We start from the raw sequence: 16,865 nt of genomic DNA on the forward strand, positions 1-16,865 counted from the left end.
GCAGAAATGCCCCATTGATGTCAGAAGATGGCCAGACTGCTTTGAAGAGCAGTAACTTGAAAAGCCACTTGTTAGAAGCAGGGTATGCAGAAGAGCATCTCTGATCATACAACACATTGAACCTAGAAGCAGATGGGCTACAGTAGCAGAAGACCACACTGGATCCCACTCTTGTCATTTAAGAACAGAAAACCAAGGCTACAGTTACAGCTTCACGAAAATTGGAACAATGTTTCCTGGTCTGAGTCTCAAGGTCTATGTCAGCTGGATGACAGTCAGGATTTGTGTGTAAACAACATGAAACCCTGGATTCACCTTGCCTTCTATCAGCAGCTCAATCTGGTGGGGGTGTAAAACGGTGTGGGGATATTTGCTTGGCACACTTTGGACGCCTTAATACCAAATGAGTGCTGTTTAAATCATTGTTGATGCCAACCGTGTCCATCCCTTTCTAACCACAGTGTACCAGTCATCTGATGACTGCTACCAACAGGAAAAACACCATACACAGAGCTCAAATGATGTCAAACTGGTTTCTTGGGCATCATAATGAGTTCACTGCAGTCAAATGTGCACCACAGTCTCCAGAAATCAATCCAGTAGAGCGATGTTCGGAAACAAAAGTTTCCAAAATCCCAGAGGAATGTTTCTAGGACCTCCATGACTGTACCTAATAAAGTGGCCACTTACTTTTTGCCCCCAAACCCATGGTAATCCATTCAGTGTTTTTTAATCTGAGCTAAAGCAATGAAGCAAATGAAAGGCATTACTGCTGCACTATAAATGTGACTCAAAAAAAACTTGTCTCATTAAAATGTAAAGCTTCTGAATTTTTCTTTTTCAGTTTTCCGAGGTGCTTTTTATACAGCCTGCAAACCAAAGCACAACATGATCACTTAGTCTCCCTCTTCTCTCAACATTCCCGATTAGAACTGGCAGCTGCTCTGACACACAATGGCTGACACGGGTGCAGCTGCTGCCCCCCCCCTTCACTGGCATGCCCTCTGACCTTCAGCTAGAGCAGTATATATAGCTGAGGGAGATGAGCGGCAGGTCCCTGGCAGCCAAAATGAAGTCTGTGGTGTCTGTGTGCTGCTTGCTGTCTCTTCTGGCCTTGTCTGCTGCAGGTACGGTGGAGGGTTGAAGCTGGGATTTTGTCAAAATGTCTAAGTTTTGTAAAACCGCTTGATGGGTGTGTAATTCAAGCAGGCATGTTTGAAATGGACCAGCTGATCCAATACATTTAGATGGCTATAGGTGTATTTTGCCTGTGTCTTTAAGCATGTGGGTTTTTGCACATCTTGCTGGAAACTGAAATGATAACAAACAACAAATGGAAATTTTAAATATTTTTTAATAGTCTTTATTTATTATTATCATGATTTGAGCCATGAAACTATAATGGGGTCACTGCTAACTGAATGCATTCTCAGGTTTGACTCTTAGGTGTGTACTATATGCTTCTGTGGTGCAGTGCAGAATTTTTGGTTGTGTAAGTGGAAATGTCAGGGCTGAGGTGTGACTCCAGCTGATGGAAACTGTCCTGCCTGCTGCTTATTCTCTGTGCCCTCCAGAGTAACACAGTGACAGCACTGACAGAGTAACTTGGACATTCTCCAAAGAATCACGTTCTCTTCTGCATCCAAAGTAAACGCAGTGATTGAAAATACAAATACAAATCATCTGCATTAACAGCACCGTGCGGTGCCCGAGTAAGGATTTACAGATATAGGCATGACACTTAATCAAACTTGTTGCGAAAGTTGTTTCAGACCGTTATAGTTGTTTTTAATTGATTTCTTTACTAAAGTTGAAGCCAGGAACACCCTTGTCTGCCCTTGCATTGCTTCATTTTGGCCCCTACAAGCTGCTGTAGTCAGGTGTCACAAAGTCGTCATCAGATACTGTAGTCACCAAAGCCGGGGATCAGTATATCTCTCTTTCAGAAATGCTCACATATTTGCGCTGTGTAAATAGTCACATACAGTGACTCACTCGTCATAAAGTCATACATGAGCACAGACAGTCAGTACTTGATTTAATGTCTCGATAAAGCTTCACCACTCCCACTCTGCAGAGCCGCTAATCTGTCATTCCAGTCAGCACTGTCCAGTCAGGATGTTCCTTCTAAAACAGGCACGAGAAGCTCGGCACAGGGAATATAAGACCTGAGCCGAGAAGCCCAACAGTTGGGCTGTTTAAAATTACATAATGGGGCATTAAAAGTCGAGGTGAATGAAAATAAACTGTGGTGATAGAGTTGCTAACAGAAAGCACGCTGTCTTTGGAGGGTTAAATGACTGTATTTAATTAACTGTTTAAAGATGATGCTAAATGATGTATTTAAGTACTTGTTAACTGCTGGTGGCCTTCTAGCATATAAGATGGCATTTGCCAATGTCAGGACTCGAATGAAGAAGAACAAAAGAAAAACACACATATCGACCCAAAATTTAACAGTCCTTCCATCCTGTATGTGAATAACTGTGGTTGTTATGCTCAAAGTGCAATACATAGCTGCATGTCATTGATCTCACCACTGATGCTTTTATTGTTCTTGGTCTTTAAAAAGAGCTTTGTGCCGCTGCACACTGTTGCAGGGGCTGCGTGTAATAGTGCAGCACAGATGCAGGCCTGCCTCATGAGAATCACATGGAGAAGAAGAGCGTCACACTTCCTGAAAATAGGAGTGGAATTATCCCTCCTTCTTTTCACCCTCTGACTCATTGTGTCACTATTTCTGTCTCAAAGTTGTACCATCCAGCACCCAGGCACCTGTCCCACTCTATCCCCACAACACCACGGTCTGCCCAGGCTCCACTGCAGCAGCCGGCGGTGCAGGGATCAGGAGCACATTGCTCCTTGATTTTGATAGCTTTACAAACTGAATCATTATCTATTAAATTATTGTTTTTAATATACTAATATCACAATAGCACATTAGCTTGCTAAGATTAACACAAAAGAAGCTTTATTTCTAAATCCCATATATTTTGTTCTGGACCACTGATCACTGTATTCATGACCTTAGTAAGGCTCCAGTCACAAAGACCATTCTTTATATTTGTGTGGCTAACCATCAGTATCCAAAGAAAAGACCATTTGGGGAGTGGTTGACAGAGGTTCCTGGCAATCACATGGTGAAAATTGCAAAACCTCCTTGCGATTGCTCTTGTCTGTAGCAGGTTTCCGCAGTGAGCTTCCATGAAAGACGCTGGTTTGTCTTGCAAGCAAGTGGTAGTGAAACTGTGAAAAGCACAATACGAACTGGAAATGGAGACCATTTGCTTTCAAAGTAAAAGTTGAACCTTTTAAAACGTCTAGCCTATAGTACTAAGGCACAACTTTTACTTGAAGGTGAATATGCTCTATTTCAAGTTTGCATCACGCTTATTGAAGTTTTGCTACCACCCAGCTAGTAGTTAGTAGGTGTTTGCAGACCAGCCAGCATCGCCTACAGGCAATCTGCTAGCAGCCAAAGCAATCACAAGGAAAGTTTTTTTTTTCCACTTTGTTTGTGACTGGTTTCTGTACATTTTTCTCTATCAGATGGTCGCCAGCTGGTCTGTGAGACTGAGGCCACCTTTGCTGATGAGTTTATGGTCGGAAATCTTTTAAATTTTTTTCATGATGCTCACTTTTTATCTAAAGTAAAATAAATACAACAACAGTAACTTTTAGCTCATAGCTACCCTGTACATCAGGGGTGGGCAACTCCAGGCCTCGAGGGCCGGTGTCCTGCAGGTTTTAGATCTCACCCTGGATCAACACACCTGAATCACATGATTAGTTCATTACCAGGCCTCTGGAGAACTTCAAGACGTGTTGAGGAGGTCACTAAATCAGCTGTGTTGAATCAAGGACACATCTAAAACCTGCAGGACACCAGCCCTCGAGGCCTGGAGTTGCCCACCCCTGCTGTACATCAAGTGTATATGAGTAGGTGATGCAACCCTTGCTCGTCAAGCCTGGTTTCAGAAACTGAATCAAAATGATGAGTTTGAGGTTTCAGCAGAGGACTTCACAAACCCATGGGTATCATAAAAGTGGCTACATCCATCTAATATGTACAGCAGACCAGCAGCAGACCCTTTTTGCCGTTCTCACAGCTATGCTGTAAAAAATGCTATAAAAATGAGAAAAACACTTATTTGGGTTTCTTCTAAATGTTTTTTTATATTGGAAAGCTGTGTCTCTGAAAGCACAGGGGATTATTTTCACACATACTATGTCTCTTTTTTTTTTTTCTTTCACACTGGCACGTCATTCCCATTTTTAATTATGTTAACTTTAATTTAATTTGGCCACTGCTGGCAACTAGCACAGCAGAAAATGATCTCCCTGCTTGATGTGATCTTGAGACCAGCAGTTTCGAGAATAGCGTGTGCATGAAGTTCAGACAGCGTCGCTGCAATGTTTGCAAGTTTAAAAACTACATGTAAATACCAGGTTCTTTAAACATGCACTTTCAGCAGTTAGTGTGATAAAGAGCCTTCCACTAAATTAGCATATCAAGGATTTCAAATAAATGTTTGGTACATACGCTTTGATAATTGATCAGATGACAAAAACAGCGGATATTTAATCTGTTTTGTATTACATAATTAGTGAATGATCTTTAAACAATGACCTTGGTGTGAAATGTCATTTAACTCTGGAAACCTTCATTCACTAACTAAACTCAGGATTGCAGCGCCTGCTGCTGTTCATGTTACTATGCAGACAATGCTGTAACAACATGTCTATGGACGGCATCCAGACCTCCCCCAAGCTTGATCAGAATCTCTGAACCATACACCCTCCTCACTTTTCCTCTCACTAATCCCCTCTCTTTGAGTCACTCATTTGCTGACACCCATCGTGCACTTAAGTCTGGCCAAGATGTGTTTTATTAGTCTTGTTCCACCCAAAATGACAGAGTCTGGACAAGCATGACTTAGCCGCCTTCAGTAACAGCGAGGAAGCATCTTCGCATCCAAATGCTGTCTCTCTGATGCTAATCGCGCTCAGAAAGTGTGATAAAGTCAAAAGACTCTTCTGCTTAGAAAGGAATTGTTTGTGGGATTTTCTGTCTTTTTGTGTGTTAGAGCTGAGGATTGGACAGGTTGTCCATTAAAGCCATGTTTAGCGATGGACCAGTGAAACAAATCTTGTTGTTTTCACTTGTATGAATGGACTGAGTTCCAGCACATAGTGTCCAAAACATTTTAAATTATAACCTTTATAGTTCGTGAACACTGAGGATCCTGTGGGATTAGAAACCTTCTCTGGTCACAGATGCTGACAGCAGCTCAGTAGGTGATAAGCTAATGAAGCTTCCAAGAGGTGATAAGCAGCATCATGAGAATAAAGTTCATGTGTGGTGTTTGATTCAAGGTCTTAAAATAGGGTAAAGAAAACATAAATCAAAGCTTAAAGTCAAGTATACCTGACTAGGAGGGAGCTACTGGTTACTTTCACATCCACCTTTTAGACAGAAAGTAGCCGATAGCTGCACTACTCTTTGCCCACAGAGACGAAATGGAAAGGCATCTGCATTGATACTAACCTGATAGTTTGGCTCACTCAGCATCTGGATTTTCTTTCATGAACTAATCTTGGATGTGCACACTGATTCAGAGGTTTGGAACTAGCCAATCCTGATACAGCAAAACAGAGAAAGTTTCCTGTGTTGTGGATTTTATGCTGTTGTTACAGTTTTTCCCCCAGCAGCCTTTTAACTTGTCAAAACAGGAACAGCGCAAGTGAAACAAGTTTGGGTAATAATGATTTCATTTCATCAAGTGTCCCAGTAAGCCGTGACAGTGAAACTGAAATATAAAGCTTTAGATTGTGAGTCTAACCAAAGAAAGTTTATCGAGCAAAATAATTCATGCACTGGATTAAATTAGTAGAATTTAAATACATTTATGTTGGAAGTATTTTGTGCAAAAATGTAAATGAAATTATCACAAATTACTTATCAGCGTAGGACAATCTAATAACCATGACAGCTGCCTGAGGCTATTAGTCTTCATCCATTACACTGACCCCATCGTGTAACATGACCCGTAGACATGTATTTAACTCCCTCACATCACACGTTGTATCAATGTGCGTTCCTCCTCACACGCAGTTATAATTAAACAGAGGTCGTGGCCTTGTGCTCTCTGGTCACTGTGGTAGTGAAGCGTATCTCACGCACATGTATGTAGTGTAATGCAGAGGGAGAAGCTTGTTTATAGGTATGATTGTTTCAACGCCACGGTAACTGTAGAACAATGCTGATGTCTGTTTACCTGAACGGGTGCGAGCAACTTGGTGTAGTCTCTGCTAATAATGTCATATTGACCTGTGAGAAACATTTAAACCATTTTATCATCAATCACTGAACAAATCTTTGGCTTTAAAGTTAAGAAAACATTTAGTGGGAAAAGGCAATGTGTGGGTTAAACAGCATGTTTCTTGGTCTCTTCTACAGTTGCAAATAGTCCTTGTTTTTTTATATACCTGGTCTTGCTGCAGCCTGTCAGGTTATCAGTTTTCTTCCGCTGCCTAATCATCCAAACAGAAGATTTGAATGGCATACATCACAGTTTTTGATTCAGTACTAATCAAGTGATGCTTCTATTTGTCCTTATTAATGATAATATAATAGAATTTATTTGAAAATCAGGAAATAAAGGAAATTATTTATTCATTCACACTTTTGGCCAGAAATTTCATGTTAATTAAAAACACCACATGAGCAAAAATGTGTACCCTTACATGAATTCATTTCTGTTTGGCGTCCTCTGCCACTGTCCAGTGTTTGTAGCCTTAAATAGTCCATTCCTTCATTCCACCAGTCAAGGAACTGAAATCTGAGTCAGAAATCCAAGAGGTGATAAACCTGTGATCTGCTCTGTTCAAGCATCCTGATTGAATGCAGGTCGAACGCTGACGTAGCAAACAAGGGTGACTTGTCTGTACATCTCTACTTGAAGTGAATTGCATAACAGTGATTTTTGACTATGAAATGTGAGGCATTTCATTGCATCTTTTTAAAGTCTGAGATGACAATGACTTCAAGAACAATCACTTCTCTTTCTTTACAAAATTTTGCTGTCAGAGATATTTCAAAGGTTTCTGTCATGCTGAAAGGTAAACTTTTGTAAAATCATATTTCCCTCTCGTTTCAGATCTCCTGACAGACTCCTCTGTCCAAGATGAGGATCCTCGGATGCGTCTGAAGCTCCAGCGGCCAGAGGGAGACCTCTTTTCCTGTGGCTGTGACACATCAGAGGAGCATTCCAGCCAGAGCTCCTCCAACGACACCCCAGCCCCAGAGAGGGCCGTGTGCCATCCCTGCAAAGCCCCATCGACTGCAGATGCTGAAAAAGACCCATCCTCCTCAGAGGATAAGGAGGAAGAGGAAGCACCACAAGAGGATTCTTCCACCAAGGTGGCAGCAAGTGAAGAAGAAGATGAAGAAGAAGTGACATCAGATGAAGAAGCTGAGGAGACAGTAGATGATCCACCTATTCCTGAAGATGAGGAGGAGACTTTGGCTGTGGCTGAGGAAGACGAGGAAGAAGCCAAAAATGGAATATCCCAGGAGGAAGAAGGGATTGAACCTAAGGATACTGATGGAGAAGATGCGGTTAAAGAGACTGAGGAATCAGAAGATGAAGACGTACAGGAAGAAACAGAGGAAGCTTCTGTAGAAATGAAAACTGTGAAAACAGTCCTGCAAGACGATACAGGTGTGGAGGATGCAGCTGAGAGGGAGGCGGTTGAATTGACCGAATCAGAATCACAAGAGGAACCAGAGGTGGTTCCTGAAACCAACCCTGAGTCTGAGGAAACGGAGCCAGAACTGATAGAAGAACCAAAAACAGTATCAGCAGGTAGTTTAGAGACTGAACCTGAACCAGAAGTCACTGCAGAGTCTCCGGCTGGAGTGATTTTAGAAAAGCAACAAGAGCCAGGAGTCACTCCACAGGTTCACCCAGAAGCTGTTACAGAGGAGATAACACCACAGTCGGTTGAGGAAGCAGGAGTGCAGGATGTAACTGAGGAAATTACAGTAGAGGCAGTGGAGGGGGTGACTCCAGAGGAGCCTTCACAGTCTAAATCCAAAGGTACAAAAACATGATGTCCCTACGATTTGTATATCAGATGTTTAAGCTCAGCTTTTATAGAAAATCTATTTGTTTGAGGGAGTTTTTTGAAGAAGAGCAAGGTGACTTGTATGTTTTTGCTGAAACCAGAGCTAAATGTCTTGTCTTCATTCTGACCTGCAAGTAGACTTGGAGGGATCGTGTTACAGAAAATCTGTCCCCATCCAGCTGGTGCTTCTGTGATTAAGGAAGCATGTCATTATCTGGTATCCGGGTGTTGACACCTACTATAAAAGAGGAAGGCAAAGTCCTACAGGGATTCCAATCTCTTACTCTGATCCCACTTCATTAATTTGTTCATTCATCATGTTTGGTGGGGTGCATGCTGTCTTTTTTTAATCCTAAATGAAAAAGACCTGTATCTTTGCCTGCTTGTAAATATTAGATGAGAACCCTGACAAAAATCTCATATTTTCAGACTAAATATGAAAGTGCAGCCAGCTGGGAGAGAAACTGAACCCAATGCAAGCAACGACATGTGGTTTTTAGACTTTGTTCGCTTGCAAGCATAAAACAAACATTATTTATGGTTTTAGTCAGTGGACCTTATGGGTGATATTAGGGAGATAATTTTTTATATAACCAGTGTAGCTATATCTGTTTTCAGTCTTTGTGCTAAGCTGATCTTCTAGTCATTTCATAGCTGTAGCTTTTTAGCTTTCAGACCTAAAATCGTATGTAGATGGTGACTATAGGCATTGTGGTACCATCCATTGGTTTGAGGAGCAGTATTTTGAAGTTTTATGGCATCCATGTGACTTTTTTTGTCTTCTTTGGCACCAGTTTCTCAAGTGAAATCATGCACACAATAGTTGGGAGTTGCTGAAGGCACATTTTCTGTTTCCGTTTTGTTGTTGAAAGTCAGATAGTAGTTGGTGAGAGTTTTTGCAGGTCAGGGAATATAAATTATCCCCACATGACCGATGGTTGCCAGATGGTCTGACTGGGACCTTATTCACTTAACCTTACAGGGTCACACATCTAAAATGGCAAACAAGTTACTCTCACATGGTTTGCAGTCACATGACTGCAAAACCGAAATATTCCACAGACTCTGTGGGTTGCTGGCCACACAGCAAGCCAGTCGGATAATTACATTAAAACTGCTTTAAAAGTTTCTGGTAACAACCACCTGTCAATCAAAGCTTCCGGTTACTAAACTTTAAGTCTTCATACTGTTCATAAGGTTAAAGCTGAAGGCCTGTGATTGAATCTCACCTCTGGTCTCTCTCCGGTTGTCCTACTGCAACAAAGGCTAAAAAGCCAAAAAAATATATTTGAAAAATGTAAAAGTTTTACTTTTGTTACGAATGGGTAAATTATCTACAAGACTAACATTTTTAACCCATTGTAAACACATTCATTTCACTGTAAGTTGGCCTCTTTTCACATTGGCTCACTTTTAGAGGCAGACTCAAGTGGCCACTTAAGGACCTGCCATATTTGGCACTTGTGCTCTGGCTTCATTTTTCAGCCTTGGAGTCGCTTACTATGACATGCCTACTGATTTTCTCATCGAGCTTCTGACAAGAAGGAAATAAAAATTTAAAAATGAGTCCCTTAATTTAAAGAACGCCTCACTGGAACATTTCATGCTTACCCTTTGGAAATGTTCGGTGGAGCACCCAGAAAAGAATCTATTGATAAATGAAAACAACCCAAGCTTTGAGGAGATGAAAAGATTTTTATTTTTATTTTTTTACAAACGCTGTAATGTGCAATTTGCTTATTTGGCAGCTTATTGGTCTGTCGCAACTTTAATAAAGACATTGTGTTTTGTGTTTTGTGTATATAAAATGTGCCTTATGACATAAATTCTGTTTGGTAATGAGATATTTGTGTCACTGGGCATTTAACTGAGACAGGTCATGAAATGACAGCAAAGGTCTATGGTATCCGGCTTCTCTCTTTCTTTTGTTCACATGCCAAATCCCCAGAATATGACACTGTGTGTAGTTAAAGAGGAATCAGAAACAATCTCTGGTACAGAAATAAACAGCCGGGAGTAGCTGTGGAAAGAAATAGACAGATAGATATATAACAGCATGACATAACAATTTAGGACATTTTACATTGAGTCCACGTTTGTTTTCCCACCATGTCAGCAGTTGTGTATATTTTTCACAGATAAAATTCGATTACTTGCTGTCACCGTGTGCCTGTTTTTCCATGTTAATTGTCACGTGTTAACCGAAACAGTTGGTTCTTCCAATTTAAATGCACAGAAGGAGAGACATTAAGCGTGGCACTGAGGAACCGTTCCCACATTGAGGATACGCTGCAACTGGCGTCTGCTGAACCGTCAGCAGAGTTCTCAGGTAAGGAAGGAACAGCGGCGGTTAAGAAGCCCCCTCTTTAAAACTCCCATAAAACACATCCTCTCAATAAAAAGCTGGTTCTTCAGTGAGCGCATTTGCTACGCTGCACACTGTTTCAAACATCTTTCAGACTTTTGCTGCAGAAATAACACCTGGAGTCATGTACTGAAAAAATGCAGGAGAATGTTTACAGCTACTTTGTCAGTGGAAAAGAAAAACAGATGCTTTTCTGCATGCATATGAAAGGAAGTTTGAAACAATTTTGGAGTTTTTTTTCTGCAGAAACTATTCTGGAAATTGCTTCCCGATGTCTGGGTCCTGAGGCCTTTATGTGAGCATGTGTGTACAGTATGAAAGAGTGTGTGTGTGTGTGTGTGTGTGTGTGTGTGTGTGTGTGTGTGTGTGCGTGTGTGCGCAGACGTGTCTTAAGGGAAGGTGATTAATCAGTGAAAATGCCTAACTCTGTCCCCGGCACAAAAAGCCCCTCTGTTCTGTTGAGCTAGATTGTTTTGTTGCGGTGAGGCCAAAGAGCTGAGCAAAGCCAGCCCCTAATCACCTCAGATCCATTCAGTAAACTTTAAGAAGCCGATTCATCACATACAGCAGGAGCAATTGGTGTCGTCAGTAAGGGTAGTAAGAGCATTCGTAATGCTCTTTTACATAACCATCCCAACTGTCCAGGTTGTCTTTCCTTTACTCCCCTCCAGGTGCCGTGAAGACGCTGCTGAACATCTACCACAAGGCCGTCAAGCCAGTAGAGCAAGCCTTCAAGTACAATGAGCTCAGGCAGCATGAAGTCACAGGTGATTTAGCTTCCTGCGGAGTTTAACTGCCCTTACCAAAGCACTAACAGTTTGTCTGTACAGTCACAAACAGGTTTTACAGGTCCACATTAGCAACATGGGAAGAAACTGTTGGTCATGATCTCTTCACGTCTATTTTTAACTTCAGCAGCGGCCTCTTGTGTTATAAAGTTCACTCTTAATTTCAGGCCGTTAGAAATCAGAATTTCACATGCTTCCCTGTCACAGAAATACTGTTGCTGTGAATGTCAGTCAGAAGCCACAGTTCTGGTAACTTGTCAAAAGAAACAGAAAGCGTACGACACGACTTCAACACATTGCTTTTCCAGCCGTTTACTGTGGTGTGTAAAACCAAAGCAGCACACCCTACCCACATTCCTTTATCAGTTCACATGTAGTGCCTGGTTTAACGAAATGGAACAGCACAGCAACACTGAAGTACAAATAAAGTCATAATTATAAATGAATATGAAGCCAAGATGTGACATTAATCAAACCAGGCACACAGAGAAGCACAATAAGGACTCTGTCTGCTGAAATTTAAAGGGAACATTGTGTGGGCCAGGAGCACTGCAACTTTGTTCCATAGCACTTCAGGGCATGGAGTATTTATGCTAAGGAGCAGGATCAAGACTTCACACTGTGCCATGTGATTCTGGGACACCTTGTGTTCCAGAATGGAAGTACACAATTACAATCAATTCAAAGGTAGTTTCATTTATTATTGTTATTATTATTTTTTACATTGGTGAGTATATATCACAAAGTGTACCATTAAGGTATTTTGTATTAAGAGATTCTATGCTTTGTTTTCTAAGTTTATTTTCTGAGGGGAGAATAAATGTGCTTTGAATTAAATGTCCCCATTCATTTTGGTATTTCCTTTGTCCAACGGGAGGTTTTAATTTAAAGACAAGGACGCCACAAAAGAATAATCAGAGGGATTTACCAAAACTTTAAGTGGTCACCTTCAAAACTTTCTAGCATTCTTGAAAGTCTTTGCTGACCTGGGTTGCTCTGAATTAAAGTGTCAGGGGTGCATACCCACTGTATACTGGCAAACCAAACAACCAGTGTGTGGTGTGGTGACATGAGCAGGATGGCTGCAGCTGTGGATTTACTGTTAACCCTTTCCCCAAAAAAGAGAACATTTGGTGACCTTTCCTGTACCCTTAGTGATGAGTTTTGACACTTCAACATATATCAATATGTTGAAGTGGTTTTTTCAAAGGGTGATGCTAGCAAGCTGTAAAGGCAGAGGTCACCCTCACTAGCTTCTGAAGCACAGCCAGTCATTTTGTTCTGGAAGCAAGCCTGAAAAATGACAGAAACCAGGATTAGCTCTAGTAAGCACCCGAGGAGGGAAAGATGTTTAAAAAAAAAAACAGTAGTTAAACAGTAGCATAGTTTAAGTTTTTCAAAAACAAGAAAGAGGAGGGTTTGATGTGTTTAATGACTTCTTTGTCTATGTCTTTGTTCCTTTTTTCTTCATCCTTCTTTTTTATGTCTGGCTCTCACATACTCAGAGGGCGAGGTCACATCCAAGCCCATGGTTTTGTTTCTGGGACCCTGGAGCGTTGGCAAGTCCTCTATGATCAACTATCTGCTGGGTCTTCATGGCACCCCCCAGCAACTCTACACAGGTTCATACAGATACAGCATGATTGTTAGTTTGTCAGTGACAGCTTCATCTTGACTTGAAGCTATAACGTAACAGTGTAAATAAACAGAATAGTATTAATAGTAATAATAATAGCTTGATGCATGCTCAATAATCCAGGTGAGGAAATCCCAGAAAGTGGATTATGTTGTCCTGGATGCGATGTTTTCAGTTTCAACACGTCCTCAGACTATATAACATATTATATATTATTTCATTATTAAGGAAGGTTCATTGCCACTTTGGCCCGTATGACACAAATAAAACAACCCTGAATATCTACCAAAAGTTTTATCCCTTCTTTTAAACATGTTAAGAACACATTTGTCTAGAAACATTTTACAAATAAGGCTCAAAGTTTAGTTAAACATTTAAACAATAGTTTATTTTTACAGTCATTAAACATTAGACAAGCATTTTGTTTTAGTACTAAAATTATATGTTGGAGTTATTTTGCATTAACAAGTTATTATTACAAATTAATTAATCAAATTAATAAAGCATTTCCTTTTCCATCATTTCAACAGGTGCTGAACCCACTACCTCCGAGTACACTGTCATAATGCACGGCGAGAAGTTTCGGAGTGTAGAGGGCATCGTCATGGCGGCAGATAGCTCGAGGCCTTTCTCGCCTCTAGAGAAGTTCGGCCAGAACTTTCTGGAGCGACTGGTCGGCATTGAGATGCCACACAAGCTGCTGGAGAGGGTCACCATAGTCGACACACCGGGCATCATTGAAAACCGAAAGCAGCAGGAAAGAGGTGATGGTCACATTTCTTCTATTAGTGCAGCAGTTGATGAAATATTTAATGTTTTTGTTCTAATTCTCTAATTAGACATGTAAAATTTAACTGCAGGCTGGTATTACTGGGGTGATCCACTACAATGACATTTCCACACTGGTTTATAGAGAGAGTTGGATTAAATCAGTATACAGCACTATCAGATATCTACACTCTTTATTAAACCTATATTTTCTGCTAGTTATTTGTTTTTTATGATTTTTTTTAAGTAAGCCTTTCACAGAAAACAAAGAATAGCTGTTAATAAAAAGCATGCTGATTGGTTTATCTTCTGGGTGCAATGAGAGGTTTCCTTGAAGCTTTCTGACTCTAAAACACACATAAATTGTCCTCTTTTTCCTTCAGGATACCCATACAATGAGGTGTGCCAGTGGTTCATTGATCGGGCTGATCTCATCTTCCTGGTCTTTGATCCTACTAAACTGGATGTGGGAGGTGAGCTGGAGATGCTCTTTCGGCAGATGAAGGGCCGTGAATCCCAGATCCGCCTCATCCTCAACAAGGCAGACAGCCTCTCGACCCAGAACCTGATGAGGGTCTACGGAGCCCTTTTCTGGAGCATGGCACCGCTCATCAATGTCACCGAACCTCCTCGAGTGTACGTCAGCTCCTTCTGGCCTTACGCCTATGCTCCAGACACCAGCCGGGAGCTGTTTATGAAGGAGGAGATCTCACTGCTGGAGGACCTCAACCAGGTGCAACTTCTACAGCAGTTTTTGTTGACTCATTAGTTTAATAAGCAGGATTAAACTGGAATTAGCTTTCAGGTGGATGCTGGAGTAGAAGTGGGGGCTTTTGAAACACTGGAAGCAAAAAGTAGCAGCAAATCTTTTAAGTGAGAAGTGTGGCAGCACAGATGCAAAAGAATTACTGAAATACAGCTTAAACCAGTGTGATTACAGAGAGGAGGTTGTGTTTTACTGAGAGCAGTACATATGTCATATTAAGTGGACTGATGTTGGGTATGAGCTTTCAGACTTTTTCAGAAGTCTACTTGTTGGTTCAGTACTACTGGACTTCATGATGGTATCATTGCAATCAAAGCACACGTTCGTGCTAGTAATCTATAATTCATTGTTTCGGTTTGGTCCTTTTATCTGTTTTGTATCACCCGCTCTCTCTCGTTTCTCTTCCTCCTCCCTTGCAGGTGATTGAAAATCAGATGGAGAACAAGATCGCATTCATTCGGCAGCACGCCATCCGTGTGCGCATCCACACTCTGCTGGTGGATCGCTACCTCCAGACCTACTACGATAAGCTGGGCTGGTTTGGTGACCCCCATGAGGTGTTCCAAGACATTGTCAATGACCCCGACAAGTATTACATCTTCAAGTCCATTCTGGCTAAGACCAATGTCAGCAAATTCGACCTGCCAGACAAGGAGGCCTACCAGGACTTCTTCGGGGTCAACCCGATTTCCAACTTCAAGCAGCTCTCCTATCACTGCAGCTGGACTGGAGGCTGCCTGCTGGAGAAGCTCGAGAAAGCCATTTCACACGAGCTCCCGGCTCTGCTCGGCAGCGTTAGCAAGAGGACAGATGCACCCGCCCCTGCGAAAGCTGCAACAACACCGCCGCCTCCCCTCCCTGGTACCTGTGAGGGCCCTGCATGTGAGGAGAAGCCCAAAAACCGCTGGAGGAGACAGTGAGATGGAGGAGAAGGGTGCAGGAGGAGGCAGATGGTGGCTGGGAAGACAGAGAAATGTACCACGAACTAGAGAAACTGGAAGACCCGAATCAGAAGTACTTAAGTTTATTTATTAGTGCTTGTTTGTGTCTTTATGATGTACCAAGCAGACAGAATATTTAGGCTCGTATAATCTCACAAGATATCTGAATGAAAACTGAGAGACATTCTATCTCACATCTTTCAAGTTTGTATATTATTTATTGGCTCTGCTTTTCATCAGAGAAAATTTGCTGGCAGTGACTCTACTCTTCCAACGATATTAAACGCTGCGTCTTTTGTGTGCAATGTCTGAAAATTCAGTGCGATCTGCAGTGCTGTGTTCTTATGGCCTCTACTCACCTATCCACCAGGTTAAATGTCCTAAAATCAGAATACGTTTATATTAGTACAATGGAAGAGGGAATGGTGCTCCTGTTGTGTTTTCAAATGTCCCTGTACCACATTTAGTTGTAATTCCACTACCCTACTGTAAACTGTACTGGACTCTGTATTTTACTATACAATGTTCATTATACAAACTATTTTTATTTGAACATCTCTGGTGATTTTCTGTTTATCCAATGCAAAAACCCATAATAACACGTGGCCTTTTCAGCCATCCAAACTGATACTAGTGTTACCTCAACCACGGCTGCAGACCACATGGGCATTTCCTTTAAAGTGTAATCTTCTTCTCATTCTTTTAGGCCTGTTTCTCATTGTCATTGTTTTGTGTGATTTCTTTTGAGTAAACACCAAAAATCAGGAATCGTGCCTGTTTCCTTTGTGAGCCTTCAAAGACATTACCGACGAAATCTCTCCCACTGAAACGATTTATAATTCATATCATTTGGTTGTTCGGCTGCAAAATTTAGAAGGCTTTGGGAATACACAAGGTAAAAGCATCAGTTCTCGCAACATGCTGTTTTGGACTGTCAGTCGAGAGGAAGAAACTGCAATCAGATTTATTCACATATATCCATCCAGATACATGCTTTATGGATCCGAGGCATAGCTGAGCGTGTAGCAGCTGAGTGAGCTCACAGCAGCCCAAATCACAGCAAAATAGAAACGCTAAGCTTTTTTATAAGCTGCTGGCTTCCCTCCTTTGCAGTGAGGGAAGACAGACACCAGGTGGCGCTTCCATTCAATGTGTTAATTGATGGTGAAAAGAAAGCAATAGGTTGGATGTATTTTTATAAGCTGCCCGTTTTTTCCAGTTTGTTTAACAGCTGCACAAACTTGGTATAGACACAGTTTTTATGCTTTCTCACGGTTTGTCAGCAGCTTATCGTTTTATATAGGCTCAAATTTCTTTAAAGCAGTGCATTTTTCATCAATCAAAAGTTTGTGTGTGCGTGAGTATGATTATATATCTATGTGAAGTGATTTAGATGGATCCCACTACAATCGTGTGCCAGACAATGCTACACAGTCAGCACAGAAGTGTGCAGGCAAGCAACATGAGATGC

The 16,865-nt window shown here is 41.4% G+C and overlaps 1 protein-coding gene across 2 annotated transcripts; it reads left to right on the plus strand.

Moving 5' to 3' along the window:
• Positions 1-1,035: 1,035 nt before the first annotated feature.
• srla (sarcalumenin a) lies at positions 1,036-16,162 on the plus strand. 2 transcript variants are annotated; one of them, XM_026170299.2, is made up of 8 exons: positions 1,036-1,127; positions 7,161-8,102; positions 10,367-10,459; positions 11,167-11,262; positions 12,789-12,905; positions 13,450-13,683; positions 14,071-14,420; positions 14,873-16,162. In XM_026170299.2, exons 1-8 carry the CDS (start codon positions 1,043-1,045, stop codon positions 15,371-15,373), a joined length of 2,418 nt encoding a protein of 805 aa, XP_026026084.2. In that variant the 5' UTR covers positions 1,036-1,042; the 3' UTR covers positions 15,374-16,162. The 2 variants fall into 2 exon arrangements, with proteins under 2 accessions (XP_026026084.2, XP_026026085.2); XM_026170300.2 differs by having other exon boundaries at positions 10,370-10,459.
• The last annotated feature ends 703 nt before the right edge of the window (positions 16,163-16,865 follow it).

This window comes from Astatotilapia calliptera, chromosome 6 (assembly GCF_964374335.1).
Source record: "Astatotilapia calliptera chromosome 6, fAstCal68.1, whole genome shotgun sequence".
NCBI classification, from domain to species: Eukaryota; Metazoa; Chordata; class Actinopteri; order Cichliformes; family Cichlidae; genus Astatotilapia; species Astatotilapia calliptera.